At 40.7% G+C, this 21,361-nt stretch overlaps 1 protein-coding gene and 1 long non-coding RNA gene across 5 annotated transcripts in view; one reads left to right on the top strand and one right to left on the bottom strand.

The window, feature by feature from the left end:
* Window positions 1-18,851, bottom strand: part of Samd8 (sterile alpha motif domain containing 8) — an 87,863-nt gene extending 69,012 nt beyond the window's left edge. Inside the window, exon 1 of one of the 3 annotated variants that reach the window (XM_004846328.4) lies at window positions 18,612-18,851. In XM_004846328.4, coding sequence (XP_004846385.2) covers window positions 18,612-18,797 — 186 coding nt within the window. In that variant the 5' untranslated portion in view covers window positions 18,798-18,851. Of the gene's footprint in view, window positions 1-18,556 lie in introns of all 3 variants that reach the window. The other 2 variants (XM_021259651.2, XM_021259650.2) reach the window with 2 other exon arrangements.
* LOC147825560 (uncharacterized) lies at window positions 7,656-13,193 on the top strand. 2 transcript variants are annotated; one of them, XR_015440310.1, is made up of 2 exons: window positions 7,656-8,093; window positions 8,531-13,193. It is a non-coding gene; the product is annotated as an uncharacterized LOC147825560 (long non-coding RNA). The 2 variants fall into 2 exon arrangements; XR_015440311.1 differs by having other exon boundaries at window positions 8,650-13,193.
* Window positions 18,852-21,361: the final 2,510 nt, after the last annotated feature.

Below are 21,361 nucleotides of genomic sequence, written 5' to 3' on the forward strand. Positions count from 1 at the left end.
AGGACCCAAGTTCGATCCCCGGTACCAAAAAAAAAAAAAATATTGATACAATAATTTGGATGAGTCTCAAGGGCATTAAACTGAGTGAAAAGCAATCTCAAAAGGTCACATGTGGGCTGGGGATTTAGCTCAGTGGTTCCACCGCTCACCTCGCAAGCGGAAGGACCCAAGTTCGATCCCCGGTACCAAAAAAAAGGTCACACGTGTGATTATGCAGTGCTCTCAAAATGACAAAATTATGCAAATGGAACACAGATTAGTGATTGCCAGGGATGAGATGGTATGTCATTGGGGGGTGCTAGGGAGTGACTATGAAGGGGTAAAGCACAGAGATCTTTGTGACTGAATAGCTCTGTATCCTGATTGGAGCAATGGTTCAATCTACACAAGCCAAAATGACACAAAACTATACATACACACTGAACCAATGTCGGTCTCCCGGTTTTAATACTGTTTTATAATTATGTAACATGTAACTATTATAGGAAACAGTAAAAGTACAAGGAATCTCTCTACAATCTTTTTCTTTTTTGGTACCAGGGATCAAACTCGGGTCCTTCCGCTTGCGCAGCAGGCGGCGAAACCACTGAGCTAAATCCCCGGCCCTCTCTCTACAATCTTTGTAATTTCCTGTAAATCTATATTTAAAAATTAAAAGTTTAAAAACTTCTTAAAAGGAGTAGAATGTTCTAAAAATAACATGTTGCACGTGTATTTTTAAAAAAAGAAAATATCAAACTATTAATAGCTCTGCCACCTGCCTCGCAAGTGCAAGGTCCTGAGTTCGATCCCCGGTACCAAAAAAACCCCAAACTATTAATAGCTACTCTTCTGGTAGGCTCTTTGACTCTCTAGATTAAATATTCCTAAAATGTCTATTTTATACAAAGAGTATGTAATAACTGATCAGAAAGAAAAAGAATTAAAATGAAAACTATTTCTCACTGAACCATATCACACTTCAATAGATATGAATAAAAAATTAAGAAAACCAATTAAATTCAATTATTAGCCCTTGTATGCCTATGCGGTAACCAGCAAAACCAGGAAAGTCCAAAAACAGATGTGATTCTAGATCTAGCTCATCATTCATTAACAGTGTGACATGGGAAGGTGGCTTAACCCTCATACTGTAAGGGATCAAGATTAGCAGGAGAAAAATTATCTGAAGCATTAAATACATCACATTTTGAAAATCAGCAGGAACAAAATTCTACAATGTTATAGTCAGAAGCAAACTGAGAGATCTAATACAATTTTTCAATTTACAGTTGAAGAAACTTAAGGCTAGCTAGTTAAATTTCAGAGCTATTCAGGGAGAGAATGTGACATTTAAGCATAGCAGTTAAAGAGTACTGACTCTGGAATCAAACTACCTAGGTTCGAACTGTGGATTTACCACTCACATCCATGTGACCTTGCAGAATTTCTGTAGCCTACATAAGACTCACTGACTTAATCTATGAAATGTGAAGATAGCTGGCCTGGTGGCACATGCCTGTAATCTCACTACTCCACAGGCTGACACAGGAGGATCCCAATTTTGTGGTCAGCCCAGGGGATGTAGCACAGCACTCCCTGAGCTCAATCCGCAAAAACTAATGTGCACACACAGCACACACAAACAGGAGAAGACCGGTTCCTATTTCATAGCCTTATCGTGAAGATTACAGAGAATAATGTAAACTGCATTTACAGTAATGCTTAGCAAATAGAAACTGCTCAATAAATGTAAACTAGTATTGCCATAACCAACAACTCTTCTTTTCGCTAGACAGTGGTGACACAGGCCTGAAATCATTAAAAAGTCATCATTAATAAATAGTCAGCCACAGAGCAAGAGAAAAATCTTCCGGCTTGAAATCTTTGGAATAATACAAAAAAAATATGAATAGGTGAAAATGTGTAGTTGTTAAATATTATAAAGGCTTTGCTCAAGATGGAATTACCTTTCATTAAAACAACAACGTAGGGCCAGGAATTTAGCTCAGTGGTTTCGCCGCCTACTGCGCAAGCGCAAGGACCCAAGTTCGATCCCCAGTACCAAAAAAAAAAACAAAAAAAAACCCAACAATGTAATTAAGTAACCTAAATTGAGAAAGTGTAACAATAAATGATTCCATTTATCCAATAGAGAATTCCACACATCAAACTCAACTAAATAAAAAAGTACTTCATAAATATTTCAGGAGTGTGTCACTCACCAACATTTTTTATTTACTGTTCTTTTTTTAGTTTTGTTTTTTTTTAATATCATTGATCGAACTCAGGACCTTGCACTTGCAAGGCAGGCGGCAGAACCACTGAGCTAAATCCCCGGCCCATATATTTTATTTTTGAGACCAGGTCTCAATATGTAGTTCAGACTGGTCTTGAACTCACTCTATAGTCCAGGTTGGCCTCAAACTCACAGCAATCCTCCTCTCTCAGCCTCCTGAGTGCTGGGATTATAGGTGTGTACCACCATAACATCTGTCTGGCATAATTATTTATTTTCAGTGCTGGGGAATCATACCCAGAGCCTCACCAATTGCAAAGCAAGTACTCCACCACTGAGCCACATCCCCAGCTCTCAGCACTATTTTTTAAAGTATATCATAAAATACTGCAAAAGCACAAGCAACAAAAGCAAAAACAGACAATGGGCACATATCAAACTAAGGCAACTGTGCATAGCAAAAGAAACAATAAACAGGGTGAAGAGACAACCTACAGAAAGGAGAAAAATATTGTATTTGTAAACAGCTATAAGTCCTAGCGAGATGGGTAATGCACAGTTGTAATCCCAGCACTTGGCAGGCTGAGTCAGGAAGATCTTTGAGAATTTGAGGCCAGCCTGAGCTACACAGCAAGGTCAAGCCTAGCCTGAAAGCCTGGATTATATAGTGAGACCTTGTCTCAAAAAAAAAAAAAAGCCAGTATGTTAAAGGCTTGGTCCTCAGCCTGTAGCAGTATTGGAGGTTCCTTGAAGGAGATTATAGGACCCCATCTACCCTGCCCCCATTTCCTACTCATGAGTTGAGAAGTTCTGCTCTACCATGGGCTCCCTGCCATGTAGGGATGTGCTGTCTTGCCATAGGCTCAAGGGCAAAGGCCAACAAACCATGGACCGAGCCTCTGAACCCATGAGCCATCAACCTATCTCTCTTTATAGGCTAATTATCTTAGGCATTTTGGTATAGTAACAGAAGGCTGACCAACATAATGTCCAAAGGAAATGATACCAGTATATCAAAATACAGTTGCACATCCACATTTTTTTGTTTTGTTTTGTTTTTTTGAGACAGGGTCGCCCTATATATAGCTCAGACTGGCCTTGAACTCAAGGAGGTTCTCTTGCCTTAGCCTTCTGAGTGCTGGGTTTACATGCATGGGGCACCATGCCTGGCCTGCACACCCACATTTTGTACTGCGCTATTCACAATAGCTAAAATACAGAGATCAACCTTGGTGCTCATCAATAGATAAAGAGTTAAAGAAAATGTGAAATATATACACAAATATTTAGCCAAAAACCCATGTTTATCCATGGCCAGGTGCACTGGCATATGGCTGTAGTCCCAGCTACAATCAAGAACTGATCCCAAGAGTTTGGGGCTAGACTAAGCAACATAGTGAGACTGTCTAAAAAGAAAAAACTGATAATAATTTACAGCAAAATAGAGCTAGTGGACTTTACGTTAAGTAAAGCAAAATAGACAACACATTCTCTCTCACATATGGATGCTAAAAAACGTCAGTCTGAATGTAGAACAGTGACTACTAGAGGGTGGGGAGGGCAGGGAAAACAGGATAGGAGAAGGGTGGATAATGGCTACTGCTGCAGGGTTCTAAAGCACAGTGGGATGACTGTATTTCACAGTGGAACTACTGCAGATCACGTGAACAGATGGAGAAGCTTGAAGGCGCCAAATACAAAGTATGGAGAAAGGGATGGAAATGTTATTTACTCTGATATGATCACCACACATTGTATCCACATACTGAAATATCACACTGTACCTCAGAAATATGTATAATTATTATGTGGCAATTTAAAACTTTTTAAAAGTTTAATGTGATAGAAATGCTCACTATCCTGATTTGATCATTACACGGCATCCAAGTATTGAATTATTGTACTGTACTTCACAAATATGTACTATTAAAATAAGAAAAAAAATTAAAAAATTTATAGCTAAGTGGATGCACATTGAGGCAATACTCTTAAGTGAAATAAATAGGACACACATGTATAAATACCGAATAGTTTCTCTGGTGTGAGAAAGTGAAAGTGTAAATAAGGAGTAAAATGTATAATAGGTAATGTGAAATAGGAAGAAAAGGGGGAAAGGGGAAGGAAGTGGGAGGGCTAGGGGAAAGGATAGAAGGGAATGGGATTAATATGAGAAAATGGAAAAATAGGAACAAAATCTTTGTAAATAGGGAGGAAGGGAGGGCTGGGCAACGGTGAAAAATAAGAACCAAGACAGGTTATGTAAAGGTGCAAATTTCCAATGATGAATGTCATTATATTGTATACCTATAATGTACCAATGATTAGAATGAATAATTGATAATGAGAAATGGGAAGAAAAAGTCCAAAGGGGTAGGAGTAGTGGGAGGGGCAGGGGAAAGGAAAGAAGGGAAAGGAAAAATGATGAGAAATGGAAAAAATGGAAATAAAGTCTTTGTAAGTAGGGAAGGGTGGAGGGGGTGAAGGGAGGGCTAGGAATGGGGAAAAAATAAGAACCAAGATGCATTATGTAAAGGTACAATTCCCAATGAGAAATGTAATTGTGTTGTGTACCTAAAATGTACCAATGAAAGAATTTAATTAAAAAAAAAAAGAAAAGAATAAAATTAAAAATGAAAGTATGTGGGCCAGGGATTTAGTGCAGTGGTTTCGCCGCCTGCTGCACAAGCCCAAGGACCGGAGTTCGATTTCCAGTACCCATAAATAAATAAATAAATAAATAAATAAATAAATAAATAAATAAATGTATGCCACAGATTAATGCAACTGTTTATTGTTGATACCTTCTATACAGTCTAAGAAGAAACTGGGAAACTTGTGAAAGTAACTGGCAAGAAAACAGTTCCATTGGGATTAATTATATCAACACACAAGAAATCAAACTGGCTTATACTGTATCATTAGGTAATCTTTTACAATACAGAGGCTGTATCAACAAATTAAAGCCTTTGTATATAATCTGTTTAATCTTATAAAACCAATGTCCATATCCAGATGGTATCTATATGTGACTGAAATATCCAGGCCTTTTGTTGGTGCTGATAAGTCTTGCGGCCTAGAGCTCAAATCCCAGGTCTTGAGTATGCTGAGCACCCCACTCCATCCCTGGGGCTTCAGAGAGAGAGAGAGAGAGAGAGAGAGAGAGAGAGAGAGAGAGAGAAAGTGTGTGTGTGCCCGTGCACACATACACATACATACATGAGTATCTGTGTACACAAAACACTCCAAAATATCAGAGTAAAGCTGTCTGAAGCACTTATCTTCTACTCTAACTTCTGTCCTGAAAAGCTAATCATCAAAATGTAAGGATCACAGCTGATAAAATTTGATTTATAGGGCCAGGGATTTAGCTCAGTGGTTATGCCACCTGCCTTCCAAGTATAAGGACGGGAGTTCGAGCTCTGGTGCCAAAAAAAAAAACTTGATTTATAAAAACAAAGTAGTAGTAGTGATATGATTTGATACGCAGTAAAAACTTTAAAAAGTTACTGTTTCCAAGTAATTTTTTTTTTTTTTTTTTGGTACCAGAGATTGAACTTGGGTCCTTGCGCTTGTGCTTGAGCTTGCGCAGCAGGTGGCGAAATCACTGAGCTAAATCTCCGGCCCTCCAAGTAATGTTTTAAAAAATACCTAAAACACAACGTCTATAACCCAAAACTATGGGGAAAGGTTTTTTTCTTATTTCTTTTTTGTTTGTTTGTTTGGTACCGTGGATTGAACTCGGGTCCTTGCGCTTGCGCAGTAGGCGGCGAAACCACTGAGCCAAATCCCCGGCCCCGGAAAGGTTTTTTTAATCTTTGGTTTTTTTCCTAGGCAGCACTAGGGATTAAACCAAGGGTCTTGTGTCTGCTGGGCAAGTGCTCTATACTGAGCTACATCCCTAACCTTTTTAAAAATTTTATTTTGAGACAAGGTCTCCCTAAATTGCCCAGGCTGGCCTTGAACTTCAATCCTCCTGTCTCAGCCTGTGGAGTAGCTGGGATTACAGGGATGTGCCACCACAACCAAGTTATGATTTTTAAGAGTTATATAAAGTTAGTGTTAATAAATTTTCCTTATGAAATTATATATTATGGTTGCACTTTTGCTAAAATAAACTTAAATCTAATTTAACACAATAAAATTTACCTAACATGTGCACAACAAATGCAAATTACATCCATTTGCAGATCCACAAACAAGAGCACAAAGCAATCATTATGAAGGACAAAGAGCACAATGTGGGAAGATGAGGTTTACTTTGGGCATTTACATACAAACTTTATGATTAATAACTGCAGCAAAAGTATTTGGGACTATCCAGCCTTTCCACTCCACTTAAAAAATTTTAATCCTGGGCCGGGGATTTAGCTCAGGGTTCCACTGCCTGCCTCCCTGCCTCACCTGCCTCGCTGCCTCACCTGCCTCGCTGCCTCACCTGCCTCGCTGCCTCACCGCCTGCCTCGCAAGCAAGGATCTGAGTTAGATTGGCCCCCACTACAAAAAAAAATTTTAATCCTAGCTAGAAATGGTGGTACACACCAGTAATCCCAGCACTTGGGAAGCTGAGGCAGGAGAATGACTCAAGTTCAAGGCCAGCTTGAACTGAAAAGCAAGACCCTGTCTCAAAAAACAAAACAAAAAAATTTTTTAGGCTGTGGTGGCACACCCCTGTAATCCCAGCACTTGGGAGGCTGAGGCAGGAAGATGGAATTCAAGGCCAGCCTCAGTAAATAGTGAATTCAAGGCCAGCCAATGCTACATGGTGAGACCTTGTCTCAAAAAAAAAAAAAAAAAAAACCCACAAAAATAAATAATTTAATCCTAAATGTGGCGAAGCCCAACCAACCTCCAAGGCTGCTTGACAAAGTTCCAGCTTGGGGAAGAGAAGGGTGGAACACATCGTACCCTCATGTTTTATTTTTTTCATGCCATAATGTTTAAAATTGTTACTCTGGTCACAGGAATCACTGTCTTTGTGACTAACAACAAACTCTCCATAAGGCAAATTGGCAATGATGTATTGAAGTCTGGTCTGGCTCAAAAGTCCCAAATTCCAGTTTCTCTTAGTTCTACTGCCACAACCACTTCTAAAGAAACCTCTCCTGAAACTCCCTCTGTTTTCCCACTACTATAACTCCCCCCTCTTATTGCTGACCTTCTTATTACTAAAGGGGTCTTATGAAGAGGTTGATAGGACAGACTTTAGATGTAAGAAATAGTGGGAAATAAGAAACAGAGAGAAAGTTGGGACAGGTAAATGCATTAAGGAGGCAAGTTATTCAATATTTCTCACAGTGCTGAAAATATCTCCTGCTCATGAACTATGAACCCAAATGACAGTTAGTTAAGATAAACAGAGGTATAGAGAGGTAGAGAGCTAATAACAAACTATATTAACTGTTGTGCAGTTTCTCAAGGGCTAGGTGGTGACCACAAGTTTGACATTTAATTAATCAAATCTTGCTTGTACCTCCGCTGCTATAGATTCTAATTAAGTTACCCTCTGGAGATTTTGATTAAGTTACATTCTGTTCTACCTAAGTATGGGAAAATAAGGGGACAATTGTGATTTTTAAGAAATGTATTCATGATGTTCAATGAAATGAATCAGTTTAGAAAAATATATTGTTTAGTAAAAATAACCTTACCTCACTAGATGTTGCTAAGGCAACCTAAAATGTAAACATATTCTGCCCAATGCCTCTTAGCTATTGCTTAAAGATATAAAAATAAATCAGACCCTGAGACTTCTCAGAGGGAACCTGCACATTGCTTGCGAAGGTTCTTTTCTCACTCGCCGGCCCAAGACCTCTCCCCTTCCTACCCGGCATCGACTACAGCTGGTCTGCGGCAGGTGGCGCCCAACGCGGGGCAGGTAAGGGGGGTAATCAATTAATTATAGTTTGGTCTTGGGCGGTCTTCACCCCATAGGGCACTGCAGGCCCGGCACTCAGAGAAAAAGAGTAGGCGTTAGAGAGCGGTGAATAGTCAGAACTTACAGAGAAGATAATGGGCCACAAGGGGTCTAAAGAAAGAGGACTCTTTGTTGATTTTTACAACACTGTTTGCAATCTCATAAGGTTAAGGTTGCTACCAAAGATTTATTAGCCTTCCTGGATTTCATTCAGGAATGTTGTCCTTGGTTCCCAGATGCAGGAACTTTGGACACGGATACTTGGGGACGCGTGGGAAAAGACATACAGAAATATTATACTGAATATGGGCCAGATAAAACTCCTGTTAATGCTTTCTCTTATTGGTCTGTGATTAATCAATCTATGGGCTCTTCTATGATTAATTCTTCTCCCTCAGATACTTTTCCTTCAGCACCCCCAGAGGAAACTCCATTGTTAAAGACTAAAAAATCTCCTTCCATTTATGGTGTAATAGAAAATGAAAATGATTCAGATGAGCCTTTGTCTCCTTCTAAGGAGAAGGATTTAGAGGAACAAACAGCTTGATATCACGATCCTGATTGGCCACCTTTGCAGCCCACAGCTTTGTGCAGCCCTAAAAAATCTAAAGGTAAGGCTCGCAGGCAACCTTTTCCTCCACCACCAAATCAGGTTGGCTTTGCAGGAGCTGTTCGTGAAGCTGCTGCGGCGGGCGATGCCACTTTCTCCTGTTTTCCTGTCATCTTTGACGCAGATTGGGACTATGAGCCGGTATGGGAGCCTTTACATTTTAAACTGCTAAAAGAAATTAAAGCTGCTGTACATTCTTACGGGGCTTCTTCTCCCTATACTATGACTTTGCTAGAAACCTTAGGAGGGAAATGGATGACTCCATACGATTGACAACAGGTAGCAAAAGCCTGCCTACCTGGAGGGGATTATTTACTGTGGAAAATGAAATATGAAGATAAGGTCAAAACAGAATTAGGTCATTCACATAGACAAAAGAAGAAAATCACTATGGATATGCTCTTGGAAACGGGAAATGGGTAACTGCCCAGGAACAGATGCACTTACCTAATGATGCCCCCAAAGAAATAATAATTATAGATTTATGGTAAAAAATTTTAAAAGGGGGGGGACAACTTCAAAATGCTCTTTTTATATTTACAGGTATAAAAGCGCTTTTATTCCTTCTGATTCTAATCTCAAGAGATCTCTGTTAATTGACTATTCCAAAGTTTTGACCAGCCATACAATTATAAATCTAATAATCATAAAGAGGATATTATAATTCAATTTGGCCAAATATATTTGAGTGCACTCTAATTTTATAAATTGTCTTATATGTTTGTCTGTTGTCTGTTTGTACAGTTGAGCTCAATTTTTTCTTTTTCTCTTTTCCTTTTCACCTTTTGAAAAAACAAAATTTTTTTTCCTTGAAAGATATTCACCTATTATTGGATTGGCTTATAGATAAATATTATTAAATTAAAGACATGCCTTTCTTCCCCCAAGTTGCTAACTGATCAAAGTTTCACCGAGATTTATTTTATAAAAGTAATGTGTATGTCACCTACATGCAATAATCAAATTACAATAAACAGTTGTAAAATAAAAAGATATATATATTCATATTATTTGTTTTTCAAAGTAAATAGAGACTGTGGGGACTCCCTTTGATGAATAAAGAAGTGGCCACCCAGAAAATAATTATTCTGGTCTTAATTCACTAAAGGGACGCCCTAGTAAATTTCATAATCTTATAGGAGACAGACCACAATAAACATTGTCTCAATATGTTATTATAAATTGATTATATTGGTTATCCTTGAAGTTTAAATTCTAAATATGTTATTATAAAATGTTCACATTGGTTAAGTTCTAAATATGTTATTGTGATATGTCTACATTAGTCATCTTCAAAAGATTAATTTCTGTGCCATAAACAAAAGTGTTATTACGAAGATGCTTTTGGTACCAAACTACATTAAAGAACATAATGTTTTATATAACTGTAATATTATTGCTCCTTTTCTGGTGTACAAAATGTATTTATCCCCTCTAATTGTATGGGTCTTCTAACATTGTTTATGGTAATAACCTTTTGATTCAGATATTTGCCTTTCTCTTATGCTCCAACCACCTATGATAATAAACACAGTTGTAGGCTGATTTATTTTCCTTAAATGACGTCCTATAAAAAGATCAGAGCTCAGAGTTGATCAGCTGTCTGCTCGTCTCCACCAGCTTCAACTACAGAGACATCCTCACCGTCCTGCATGCTCTACCAGACAAAGTCCTCCACCAACCTGGGGCCAAATTAAGAGCCTCACCAAAAGGGCCAAGGGTCTCGTCTATAGTCAACACCTCCCTGTGACTTCTGATAGGCTGTTTGTTGCAATGTTAGCTATCATTGCTACTCAGGTAATTTTACCCTGCTCAGCCGTGACCTCTCCCTATTGGGTTTATGTCCCAGAACCTCCTTTACTTCACCCAGTCACCTGGGATTATGATAATGTTAAAATAGTAACTAATTATCCTCAACTTATGGGAGGAGAAGATAATTCCTTTATCTCCCTCAAATATACTCATCATTTTAACTATACAGGTCATGCTGATGACATACCTATTTGTGCTACTACTATCCAAACTTCCCTTCTTGGATGTATCCCTCTACATTATAATAATATGTATGCTGACTCCCCTGCTGAGGGAAGAAACAAACGGGATTTATGGTCCCTCTCGGTTGCGGCTACCTGGAAATTTAACCCAGTTTTCAAAACACACTAGCTTTATGCCTAATCTTATCTCCCCTTGTCAATCAGCATCCGATACAGAATATATTTGGAAAAATACTGACAGGCGCCACGGATTTCCCACGTGGTTTTCCTGTGGTTTTATCACCTCCACAATTTCTCACCATTACCATTCTCTAATCAAAGTTTATATGATTGGTCCGTGTCAAGTCTCAACTATGATTATACTGATTATCTTAAAAGAAATTCCTTTACTTATTCTTGGTCAAGCTCCAATTTACCCTTAACCGGACCTGTAAAGCGTTGGTATTCTCCTGGATGGGTGGCTCCCATATATACCTTAACAAACACAAGTAAGATACAGACAGACTTATATCGTCTGTTTGCTTCCACAGGCCTTGTTACTTTTTATATGACCAAGTACAAAAAATACTTCCCTAATAGCCTTACAGGCCTGTGTACTCTCCCCTTACGCTATTCTAAGTACTGGTAAAACAGGTTTTATGTCCATTTCTGTCACTAATTACTCTACTTATGATACTCAATGTAATAATTGTGTATTAACTAATGGCCTTAATTCCTCTTTCGGACAACAGACGTTCCTCTTGGTAAGACAGCCACCTTATGTTATGCTTCCAGTAAATGTTACAAGACAATGGTATGATAATCCAGGCCTACAGGCTCTTCAATTAATTGTAGATGCCCTTTCACGCCCAAAATGGTTTGTTGCAGCTCTCATTCTTGGCATTACTGCCTTAATAAGCATCATAACTTCACTTGCTGTCTCCACGACTGCCCTGGTAAAAAAAAATTCATACTACACATCATGTTAATGATCTGACAAAAAATGTTTCTCTAGCATTGGTCACTCAAGAAATTATTGATAAAAAGTTAGAATCCAGGATAAATGCTTTAGAGGAAGCAGTGTTTTATATAGGAAACCAGCTACAGGCCTTTAAAGTTTGTACAGCTGCTGCCTGCCATTCAGATTTCCGTTGGATCGGTGTCACACCATTACCCTATAATGATAGTCATATGACATGAGAACAGGTACAGGCCCATTTAAAGGGAGTATGGAAAAATACTCCCCTGTCTATAGATGTACAACATTTACATTCACAAGTTAGTGCTATTAGCCAGACACGATTACAAACCTCTTTGGCAGAAGTAATAGCTAGCTCTTTCCTGTCTTCCCTCTCCTCCTCTATTTCAACAAAACCCTTTTTCTCTTTTATTATCAATTTGGGAATCACTATTGTAGTCATATTAATCCTCCTATTTTGTCTTCCAGTCATCTTCAGACAATTAATTCGAGCCCTCAAGAATATCCATCCAACTTAAAATCCACGCCACCAAAATAAATAAAAATAAAAAAGCGGGGGATGGTGAAGCCCAACCGACCTCCAAGGCTGCTTGACAAAGTTCCAGCTTGGGGAAGAGAAGGGTGGAACACATCGTACCCTCATGTTTTATTTTTTTCATGCCATAATGTTTAAAACTGTTACTCTGGTCACAGGAATCACTGTCTTTGTGACTAACAACAAACTCTCCATAAGGCAAATTGGCAATGATGTATTGAAGTCTGGTCTGGCTCAAAAGTCCCAAATTCCAGTTTCTCTTAGTTCTACTGCCACAACCACTTCTAAAGAAACCTCTCCTGAAACTCCCTCTGTTTTCCCACTACTATAACTCCCCCCTCTTATTGCTGACCTTCTTATTACTAAAGGGGTCTTATGAAGAGGTTGATAGGACAGACTTTAGATGTAAGAAATAGTGGGAAATAAGAAACAGAGAGAAAGTTGGGACAGGTAAATGCATTAAGGAGGCAAGTTATTCAATATTTCTCACAGTGCTGAAAATATCTCCTGCTCATGAACTATGAACCCAAATGACAGTTAGTTAAGATAAACAGAGGTATAGAGAGGTAGAGAGCTAATAACAAACTATATTAACTGTTGTGCAGTTTCTCAAGGGCTAGCTGGTGACCACAAGTTTGACATTTAATTAATCAAATCTTGCTTGTACCCCCGCTGCTACAGATTCTAATTAAGTTACCCTCTGGAGATTTTGATTAAGTTACATTCTGTTCTACCTAGGTATGGGAAAATAAGGAGACAATTGTGATTTTTAAGAAATGTATTCATGATGTTCAATGAAATGAATCAGTTTAGAAAAATATATTGTTTAGTAAAAATAACCTTACCTCACTAGATGTTGCTAAGGCAACCTAAAATGTAAACATATTCTGCCCAATGCCTCTTAGCTATTGCTTAAAGATATAAAAATAAATCAGACCCTGAGACTTCTCAGAGGGAACCTGCACATTGCTTGCGAAGGTTCTTTTTTCACTAGCCGGCCCGAGACCTCTCCCCTTCCTACCCTGCACCGACTACAGCTGATCTGCGGCAATAAATGAAAACATTTTCAGTGAGAAAACAAGAAACTATTCTCTCTGTATTTTTCCAAAGACATTTTAATTTTTCTTAGTAACTACAGGGCATTGTTCCCAAAACATCTATGGAATCTGCAATACAGTAATTACAAAAGTTCCAAAGACCCTGAACCAATTCCTACCATCCATTTTTGCACCTTGTTAGTAATGATTTTCTACTATGTTGTTGTCCTATTTCTGAGCAGCAGAATTTGGGGCAGCACAATTGAAAGCATTAAGTTCAGTTCTGAGACATTTTTTGCTGACCTGACCATGTCCTCTTATATACTATGTCCTCTTATAACTGCTCAAAACTTTCATGCATATAAAAGAATGCAAATCTTTTCTTGCTCCTAGCTTTAAATGAAGACTTCCATTCTCAGGCTGCACAAGTTCTACACCTATACAGAGCTGTCTCATCTCAGTGAATAAGAATGTGACAGATACTGCTGCCCACTTTATACCCTAAGTCATACCAAAAGTTAGTATGCAACAATCACAATTTAGTGGTAAACTTAATGAAGGGTTCCTGACCTAGCCACATGCCACCGAACTTCAGCAAAGAAGTCAAGCACGTAAAATTCTAATTCTTATTCTAATCAAACAAAAATATTTGGGCAGGCTAGTGGTTTGCCATGTTAATTGGTAAAATCTTTTTTTTTTTCTCTTTTTTTGGTACCGGGGATCGAACTTGGGTCCTTGCGCTTGTGCAGCAGGCGGCGAAACCACTGAGCTAAATCCCCTGCCCAAAAATCTTTATTTTTAAACATGCTACATCCCCAAATCCAATCAACTCTAATGGAAAATGAGAAAATGGCTCAAGACTTCATACTCTATTGCTCCAAAACATACTTTCAACTCAAATTTTAATTAATGTATGGTTTTGACAATCTCTGCTTTCATGCCAACATTTTATTGAAACTGACATCAACTTAATTTAGTTTCAAATTTGCACAGTGAAACCACTTTGCAGGATTTCCAATAACTCAGTGACACAGCTGAACCCAGAGAAAGCCCCTAACTTAGCAGAATTCACAGTGCTCGATTAGAATTTTTCTTTTTTTTTTTTTGGTACCGGGGATCAAACTCAGGACCCTGCACTTGCAAGGCAGGCAGTGGAACCACTAAGCCAAACCCCGGGCCCTAGAATTTCTTATCTTCAAGAATTTCAAGCCAGTTGGTTGGCACAAGCCTGTAATTCCAGCAATCTGAGCAACTGAGACAGGAAGATTTCAAATTCAAGTCCCACCTGGGGAATTTAGTAACCTTGTCTAAAAATTTAAAAGTAAAAGGAAAGGGGCTAGGGAGGTAGCTCAGTGAGAAGGCTCTGAGTTCAATCCCTAAAAAAACAAAAGAACATAAAAAACAAAACAAAACAAAAACAAAAGAACAGGAAAAGTGTCCAGATAATATATTTATGTTACTACCTCTCTTTACAAGTCAGAAATTTAATTAAATTCACAAAAACGTAAGACAACTATGTCTCACAGCCCCCACAACATCACTCATCTGAGGTACACATAAAGCATTATTTCATTATGAAACACTACAGTGAGATTATTATAAGAAAGGTTTCTTAGCTAATAGATTCACATGTTATTACAGTCACACAAAGTGATGACATTATTGGGAGGGCTAAGACATACTGAAGTCACATTACTTCAGTACAGAAGCACAAATCATCACTGAACAGAGACAAAAGGTGATAGTTCAAGGGCCAGGGTTCAATTCCCAGCACAGGAAAAAAAAGAGTGTGCTGCTGCCTCTGTGGTACTGACTATACAAGAGGAATACACAGGAAGAGTTACACCGCAAGTCTTCTACAAATCTACATCCACATAATCCGCTATCAAATCAGCAGTCAGACAAGCAGCACGTAAACACTGATTTCTTTTCCAAATGTGCGTGGTCCACGCTCTCCTATTTTTAGTTCACTTCTTGATTTCTCAAGGCCAAGAAAAACCACAAGATCTAAAGTAAGAATCACTGTCATGATGATACTAGTAGTCAGATGCTTTTCTGTTCTCCAACTTCCATACGCCTCAATGTGTCACATCAAACCTTTAGACACACAAGAGTTCCCCAAATCACATGCAAGCAAAAAGTAGGTGGCAGCATTTTGTAAATAAATATAAACATACACACACACCACCCCCCCACACACAAACACACACAGGAAAAAAAAATCTAGGCTTCCCTCCCCCAAAATCTCTGTGAATACTAAAACACTTAATCTAGGAATCAAAGAGTACAGTCCCTTTTCTATAGCCTAAATCTATTAAAAGAATTTAAATCACCTCAAGTTCACCAAACATGGTAGTTTTTTTAAAAAGCCTCACAAGAAACTTAGGAGAATATATAGACTTGTGTTCTCATATAAGCCAGTTTGATGTCAAAAAAAAATCAAAAGCTGTATAAGCTTTAGCCAGGCGTGGTGGCACACACCTGTAAATTCCAGCACTCTTTAGGCTGAGACAGGAGGATTGCCATGAGCTCAGGGTCAGTCTGGGCTACATAGTGAGTTCAAGGCCAGCCTGAACTACGTAGTGAGACCCTGTCTCAGAAAAAAAAAAAAAAAGTGAATTCAACCTTCACTAACAACACACCATCATATGGTGTATTGAAGAATGAAGGGAGTAGAAATGGAAGACAGGAAAGAATCCCATCTCTTTAAGTAATAGCCACACTAGATATGTCCAACTAGTAACATCACATATTATATCAGGCTTAGAAGTATAAAAATCTTGAAAGAATAACTAGTTGATATGGCATTTTTTATAAGACAAAATAGTATTACTCATTATAATATCTGTGATTAAACACTTTTTCAAAAGCAGTGTTCAAATTTTAAATTTGCAGAAAAGCCATGAAAATTTCTCAATTAGTTATGGCAAAATTTGGAAGCAGTATTGAGGATCTAGTAATTAACAAAATAAACACATTTACAAACAATTGTGCAATGTGAATAAGAGTCTGCAAAATGAAGAGTATGCTACTGAAATCAACTGATTTATCCAAGCATGCCTGCAAGTTCTGCCAGTGCAGGATGGCAGCTTCTGCCTTAATAATATGCTTTACTATAAAACTGATTTTTTTAAATAACCAAGTGACTGTAAGAACTGGCAAAGGGAAATGAAAATAAAATAATCGCAAGCATTTAATCTAATTGTACAACTCTAACAGTTTCTCTTGGATTTTGCAATAACATTAAGATGTTACAATAGAGTTCTTGTACTACTGCTCTGTTCAGCAAATTTTTACATGCCAAGGTTTTTATTCAGAGCCAAGTATAAAAGTTCCCTAGAGAAGCTCAGTTAATATTACATAAACTTCATTTTCATTTAGTTGAAGAAAAAGAAGTTAATCTAATCTAAAAGTGAAGCTAAGAATTCACCTCTTTGAAGAAATAATTATTATTCCACTGATCATTTGAAGGTATGACATATACTCTATACACATAAACTGGAAAAGTTATTGCAATTAGTAAATTATCATCTCATGAAGATTAAACGACAGAGTAGAAAAAGAAAATATTGATTAAAAGTGGCCAAAGACTTTGCAAAAACCTATAATCAGAAAAAACTGTAAAAGCCACACATTGTATGAGACACCTGGCTACAGTCAAGGACTTCATGGAGTCATGCTATAATCTAACAATTACAAAAGAAAATCAACTTATTTCAACTAAAATTAATGTAAATTGGTTTTGGTGTTTTTTAAGCCAGGGTCTCCATATGTAGTTCAGGCTGTCCTCAAACTCTGAGTCTCCAGACTCCAGAGTGCTGGGATTACAGGTGTGCGCCACCACACTGGGGTAAAATGAATATAAATTTTGCAGTCATTTTTCTGCCACAATTATGTTTCTGGTACTATCTTCTATTAAAAAAAAGCACCCATGGGGCTGGGGACTTAGCTCAGTGGTTCCACTGCCTGCCTCCCAAGCGCAAGGACCCGAGTTCAATCCCCCATACCAAAAAAAAAAAAAAAAAAAAATTACATTAAAAAAAACCACCTGTGTACTCATCTGTCCCAGTTAGTTGCCAACTACAACCGTCTTTTACACTTATTTTTCTACATCACTCTCCTAAAAATATTTGTACATTATCTGCAAAATAGCACATAAATATTCCTCCTGCAAACCTGTCAAAAGTACTCCTCAAATTTTCAAGATAATTCTAATCCCGGAGTTATCAGTGAGAGGAAGATCTGGTAGGCTCATGGACGGTCGAAAATTTCAACTCAAGCTGTAAAACTGTCAAGTCAAACACTCCATATGTAACATCCAAGTGTCCGAATTCCTCTTCAAGCTTGATTTTTAAAGTTAAAAGGCAATCCCAGCACAAGGAAGACTGAGACAGGAGGAAATTAAAAGCTAGTGTACTAAATCTTTTTAAAAAATTTTTTTTTAAAATGGACTTTAAACTGGACTGATACTTAAATTTATTTAAGGAAGAACAAAAAGAAAGACTGACGTACACCATTACTGTTAGAGAAGAAATTCGAATGACATCTTAATTTTCAGAAGCACTCCTTTCACTGTCTTCTACAAGCATCACTTCCTCTCCACTACCTCCCCCAGGCCTGGGGGCAAATCAGTGATGAACAACGCCCCTCTCAGATTCTTCAAAGCATCACTGTCTACAAAGAGTAGAGCCCTATAATCCAACCGCCCTGGCTCTGGGATCTCTGCCTCAAGAGACACCAACCTGTAAAAATGCCAAAGCCCTAAATCCGATCCCCAAGGGCTCCTCTTCTTTCTTAACCACATTTCTCTTTTCCGATGCTTCTCTCAACCCTTCAAGCCGGACGACTTCTCACCCAAGTCCCCTCCGCCTTCTTCCAATCAACCCTGACTCCTGCCCTCCGCTGCACCGTCGCCACCTGTTCGGGGGCTGCCAGTCCCAGCCTGGTGCCCTCGCCCTCGACCCGGGGTTCACACCGGCCCCAGGCCTTCTCCTCGGGTCCTCCACCCCCACCCCCAACCCCAACCCCTCAGCATCTCTGCCTCCCGTGCACACCCCCGAGGACCCCTCGGCCCTTCCTCCCTCCCTCGCGCTCTCAAGCCCCCAAGCCCTCGCCTCCCCTCGCCCCCCAGCCCCTCACCCCCGGCCCCGCCGCCCCCAAGTCGCCGACTCCACAATCTCCATTTCCTCCGGATTCCATTCTAGAGCGGCCTTCCCGGCTGCTCAACCGTCTCCCCCTCCGGCTCCCGACCCCTCCGCAGACTCCGGCTCCGCCCCGACTCCCCACTCACCCTTGCTGCAGGCGCCCCCCAGCCTCCCCTCGCCTCAGCCTCGGCGCCCGCTCACCTCCGCGGTGGAAATCGGGGTCCCCGAACCCACCTCCGAGTCGGCGTCCGAGGCGCCGTCGGAGTCCGGCGGCCTCCGCACCTCGCCGGAGTGGAGCGCCCCGCGCGGAGGGGGCGGGGTCCGAGGCGGGGCCCAGGGCGGGGAGCCGGCGTGGAGGCGGGGGCGGTGGCGGCTGCGCGCAGGCATCGCTCAGGCCCAGTCGCCGCCGCGCCGGCAGCTCTGCGGAGCCGACCCGGAATTGCTCCGGGAGGCGGGCCCCTCGGGCGGGAGGCGGAGCACTACCGGCGAAGGGCGGGGCCAATACCGGAAGGGACTCTGGACTTCAGAGGGCCCGGGGGAAAACCGCGCCCGGAGAGCCTGAGAGTGCCCGTCTCAGACTCGGGGCCGACCCGGGACAACGGGGTGTGGGGAAGACAGGGGGACCTGTGGGCTTGATAAATAGGGTCAGAGCCTAGAAGATTGTCCGGATTCCTTGGGAGGGGGCCAGCTCCTTTTCAAGTACTGCTAGCATGTACTGCCCCTTTTCTTTGACAGTGTCTATCCCAAATGCCAAATAATTACTCAATCCGGTTTCAGCTCTGCAAGGTAGATAGATGATACATCACAGAGAGGCCAGGAAACATATTGACAGGTTGTTACCAGAGTTTTAGGGCAAAAACTCTGGCTAATGGGTCCCAGAAGACCAAGTTCAGCCACTTGTTCCATAACTCCAATCAAAGAGCAACGGCAAAGGGCAGGAAAGTACCTTTAATCAACATGGCCATGCTGGAAAGTGCGGATAAAGTTCAGGATCTGTCCTTAAGAGGCTTACAGATGCTTGGTCTTAGAGAAAATGGGAACAAAGCTGGGAGTTGGCAAGTTGGCAGCACAGGTCGCCCTGGCCATGTCCTTAGCCTGGTTGGTGGGCATCTCAGGACTGGTTCTGTGAGGTTCTGGGAGAGCCATGGACTGAGGCACAATTCCGTTCTGGTTGTGAGGTGGGGACTCTTGCTTTGAGGGGCAGTTTCCTATCCTGTCAGCAAGTGGGCTAACTGCTTCCACTTGAGGGATGACCTCATCATGAGCTGGTCTTCCAGGCTCTGCTTTCCTGGAATCCGAAATGGCTGCAGGTTTAGGTCAATGACTGGAGACTTCCGGGCATTACTGCAGGGGGTCTGGAACTGCACATTGTAAAAGCTGGCAATTGGATGACCTTCAAATCCTAAAAATTACTTTACTTACTGTTCTTTTGGTGTCCTTGGTTTTAAAGGGGGTTGAAAGATTAGGTAAATTTAGGGATAATAAGCCTTGTAATTCAGGCACTCCTTAAGTGATTAGCATGCCCGTGTGCAGACCTGAGCAGAGATCTGATCTCAAGTTCTAAAGTAAAAAGGGAAACAGGTAAAATGAAGGTAGATGCTAGGCTTTATCCTGCTTTTAGTTACCCATTGGACAGGTGCAGGGCCAGCTTCTAGGTCCCTCTTACCATATTACAGTTACTATATGTCCAAGCTGCTATTCCTATCCAAATCTGTCTAATATGAGAATTTATGTTCTCACTCCACTATTTCACCCCACTCCGAGGAAAGGCCCCCTCCCAGCCCAGACCTAGCATTGGCAGGTGGATTCCACTATAAACCTTGTGGGCATTTTTAGATGCTGTCCCTCCTGTTTTCTCCCCACATTTCTCTGACTCTACAAACTTTGCCCCTGAGCTCTAGCAACACACAGGCTCACCACAGACATCTGGCTCCCACCTAGTTTGTGGCCCTCCCAAGTGGTGAGATCAGAGCCATGTGCCACCACACCTGGATCTAGCAGAGCTTTTTCTATCATTCATCCTTGGATCCAGCTCCACCCTGGCTCTTGAACCAAATGGCCTTAGGCAGGGCTCTATACCTATCAATCCAACAAGCATTTCAAAGCACCCCCTATGTGTTAGACCCAACACATCCTTTACTTCATTTAACCTTTGCAACCGTTCTCTGGAAGGTGTGACTGATATAGGGGAAATAGATGTAACTCCCCAATCTGCTAGATAGCTGAAGCACGAATTCATGTTCTCTAAAATCTAAGAATGAATTATAAGAACAGCGGAGGTTAAGAGCGGGAAAAAATGTATTGAGACAAAGATAACCTCTGTCTAATGGGAAATGGGTTACCGCCTGTAGAACTGCATAACTCTGTAATCATAAAACTCCCCTAGCCCCAACTGTGATTGAATGTGAGTAAATAGATAAAGATGCTTCTTAGTTCCAGGACACTAGATAAGATCCTATCAGCCATAATTATCCAACTCTTTGTTCCGGACACCATCTATAGAACAATCTACAAAGCATCTGCTGACTAATTAACATACAGATGTAAGACCACTAACCTTTGTTCCTTCTTCTGTAAATTTCACCTGTTAACTTCCCTGCAACCCCCTATAAAAAGAGCCTCGGACTCTGGGCTGATCGCCTCTCTAAGCTACTTTGCTTTGGGAGTGCCGTCTGGCCAGACTAAGGTCTGTTTCACTCTCCAACTTGTCCGGTTGTCTTCGCTGCAGTCAGCTCCTTGGAGCATTTGGTAAGGCCCTTGGCCTGACATTCTGGAGGCACCGCTGGGATCCCTGGGTGTGCTCCACTACAGTCAGCTCCTTGGAGCATCTGGTAAGGCCCTTGGCCTTACATTCTGGAGGCACCGCTGGGATCCCTGGGTGTGCTTCACTATAGTCAGCTCCTCGGAGAGTTTGGTAAGGACAGCGGTCTTACATGCCAACCCTGCTTCTC

Source organism: Heterocephalus glaber, unplaced genomic scaffold (genome assembly GCF_053883595.1).
Source record: "Heterocephalus glaber isolate CG9 unplaced genomic scaffold, H.glaber_assembly_v1.0 deba00001497, whole genome shotgun sequence".
Lineage (NCBI taxonomy): Eukaryota > Metazoa > Chordata > Mammalia > Rodentia > Bathyergidae > Heterocephalus > Heterocephalus glaber.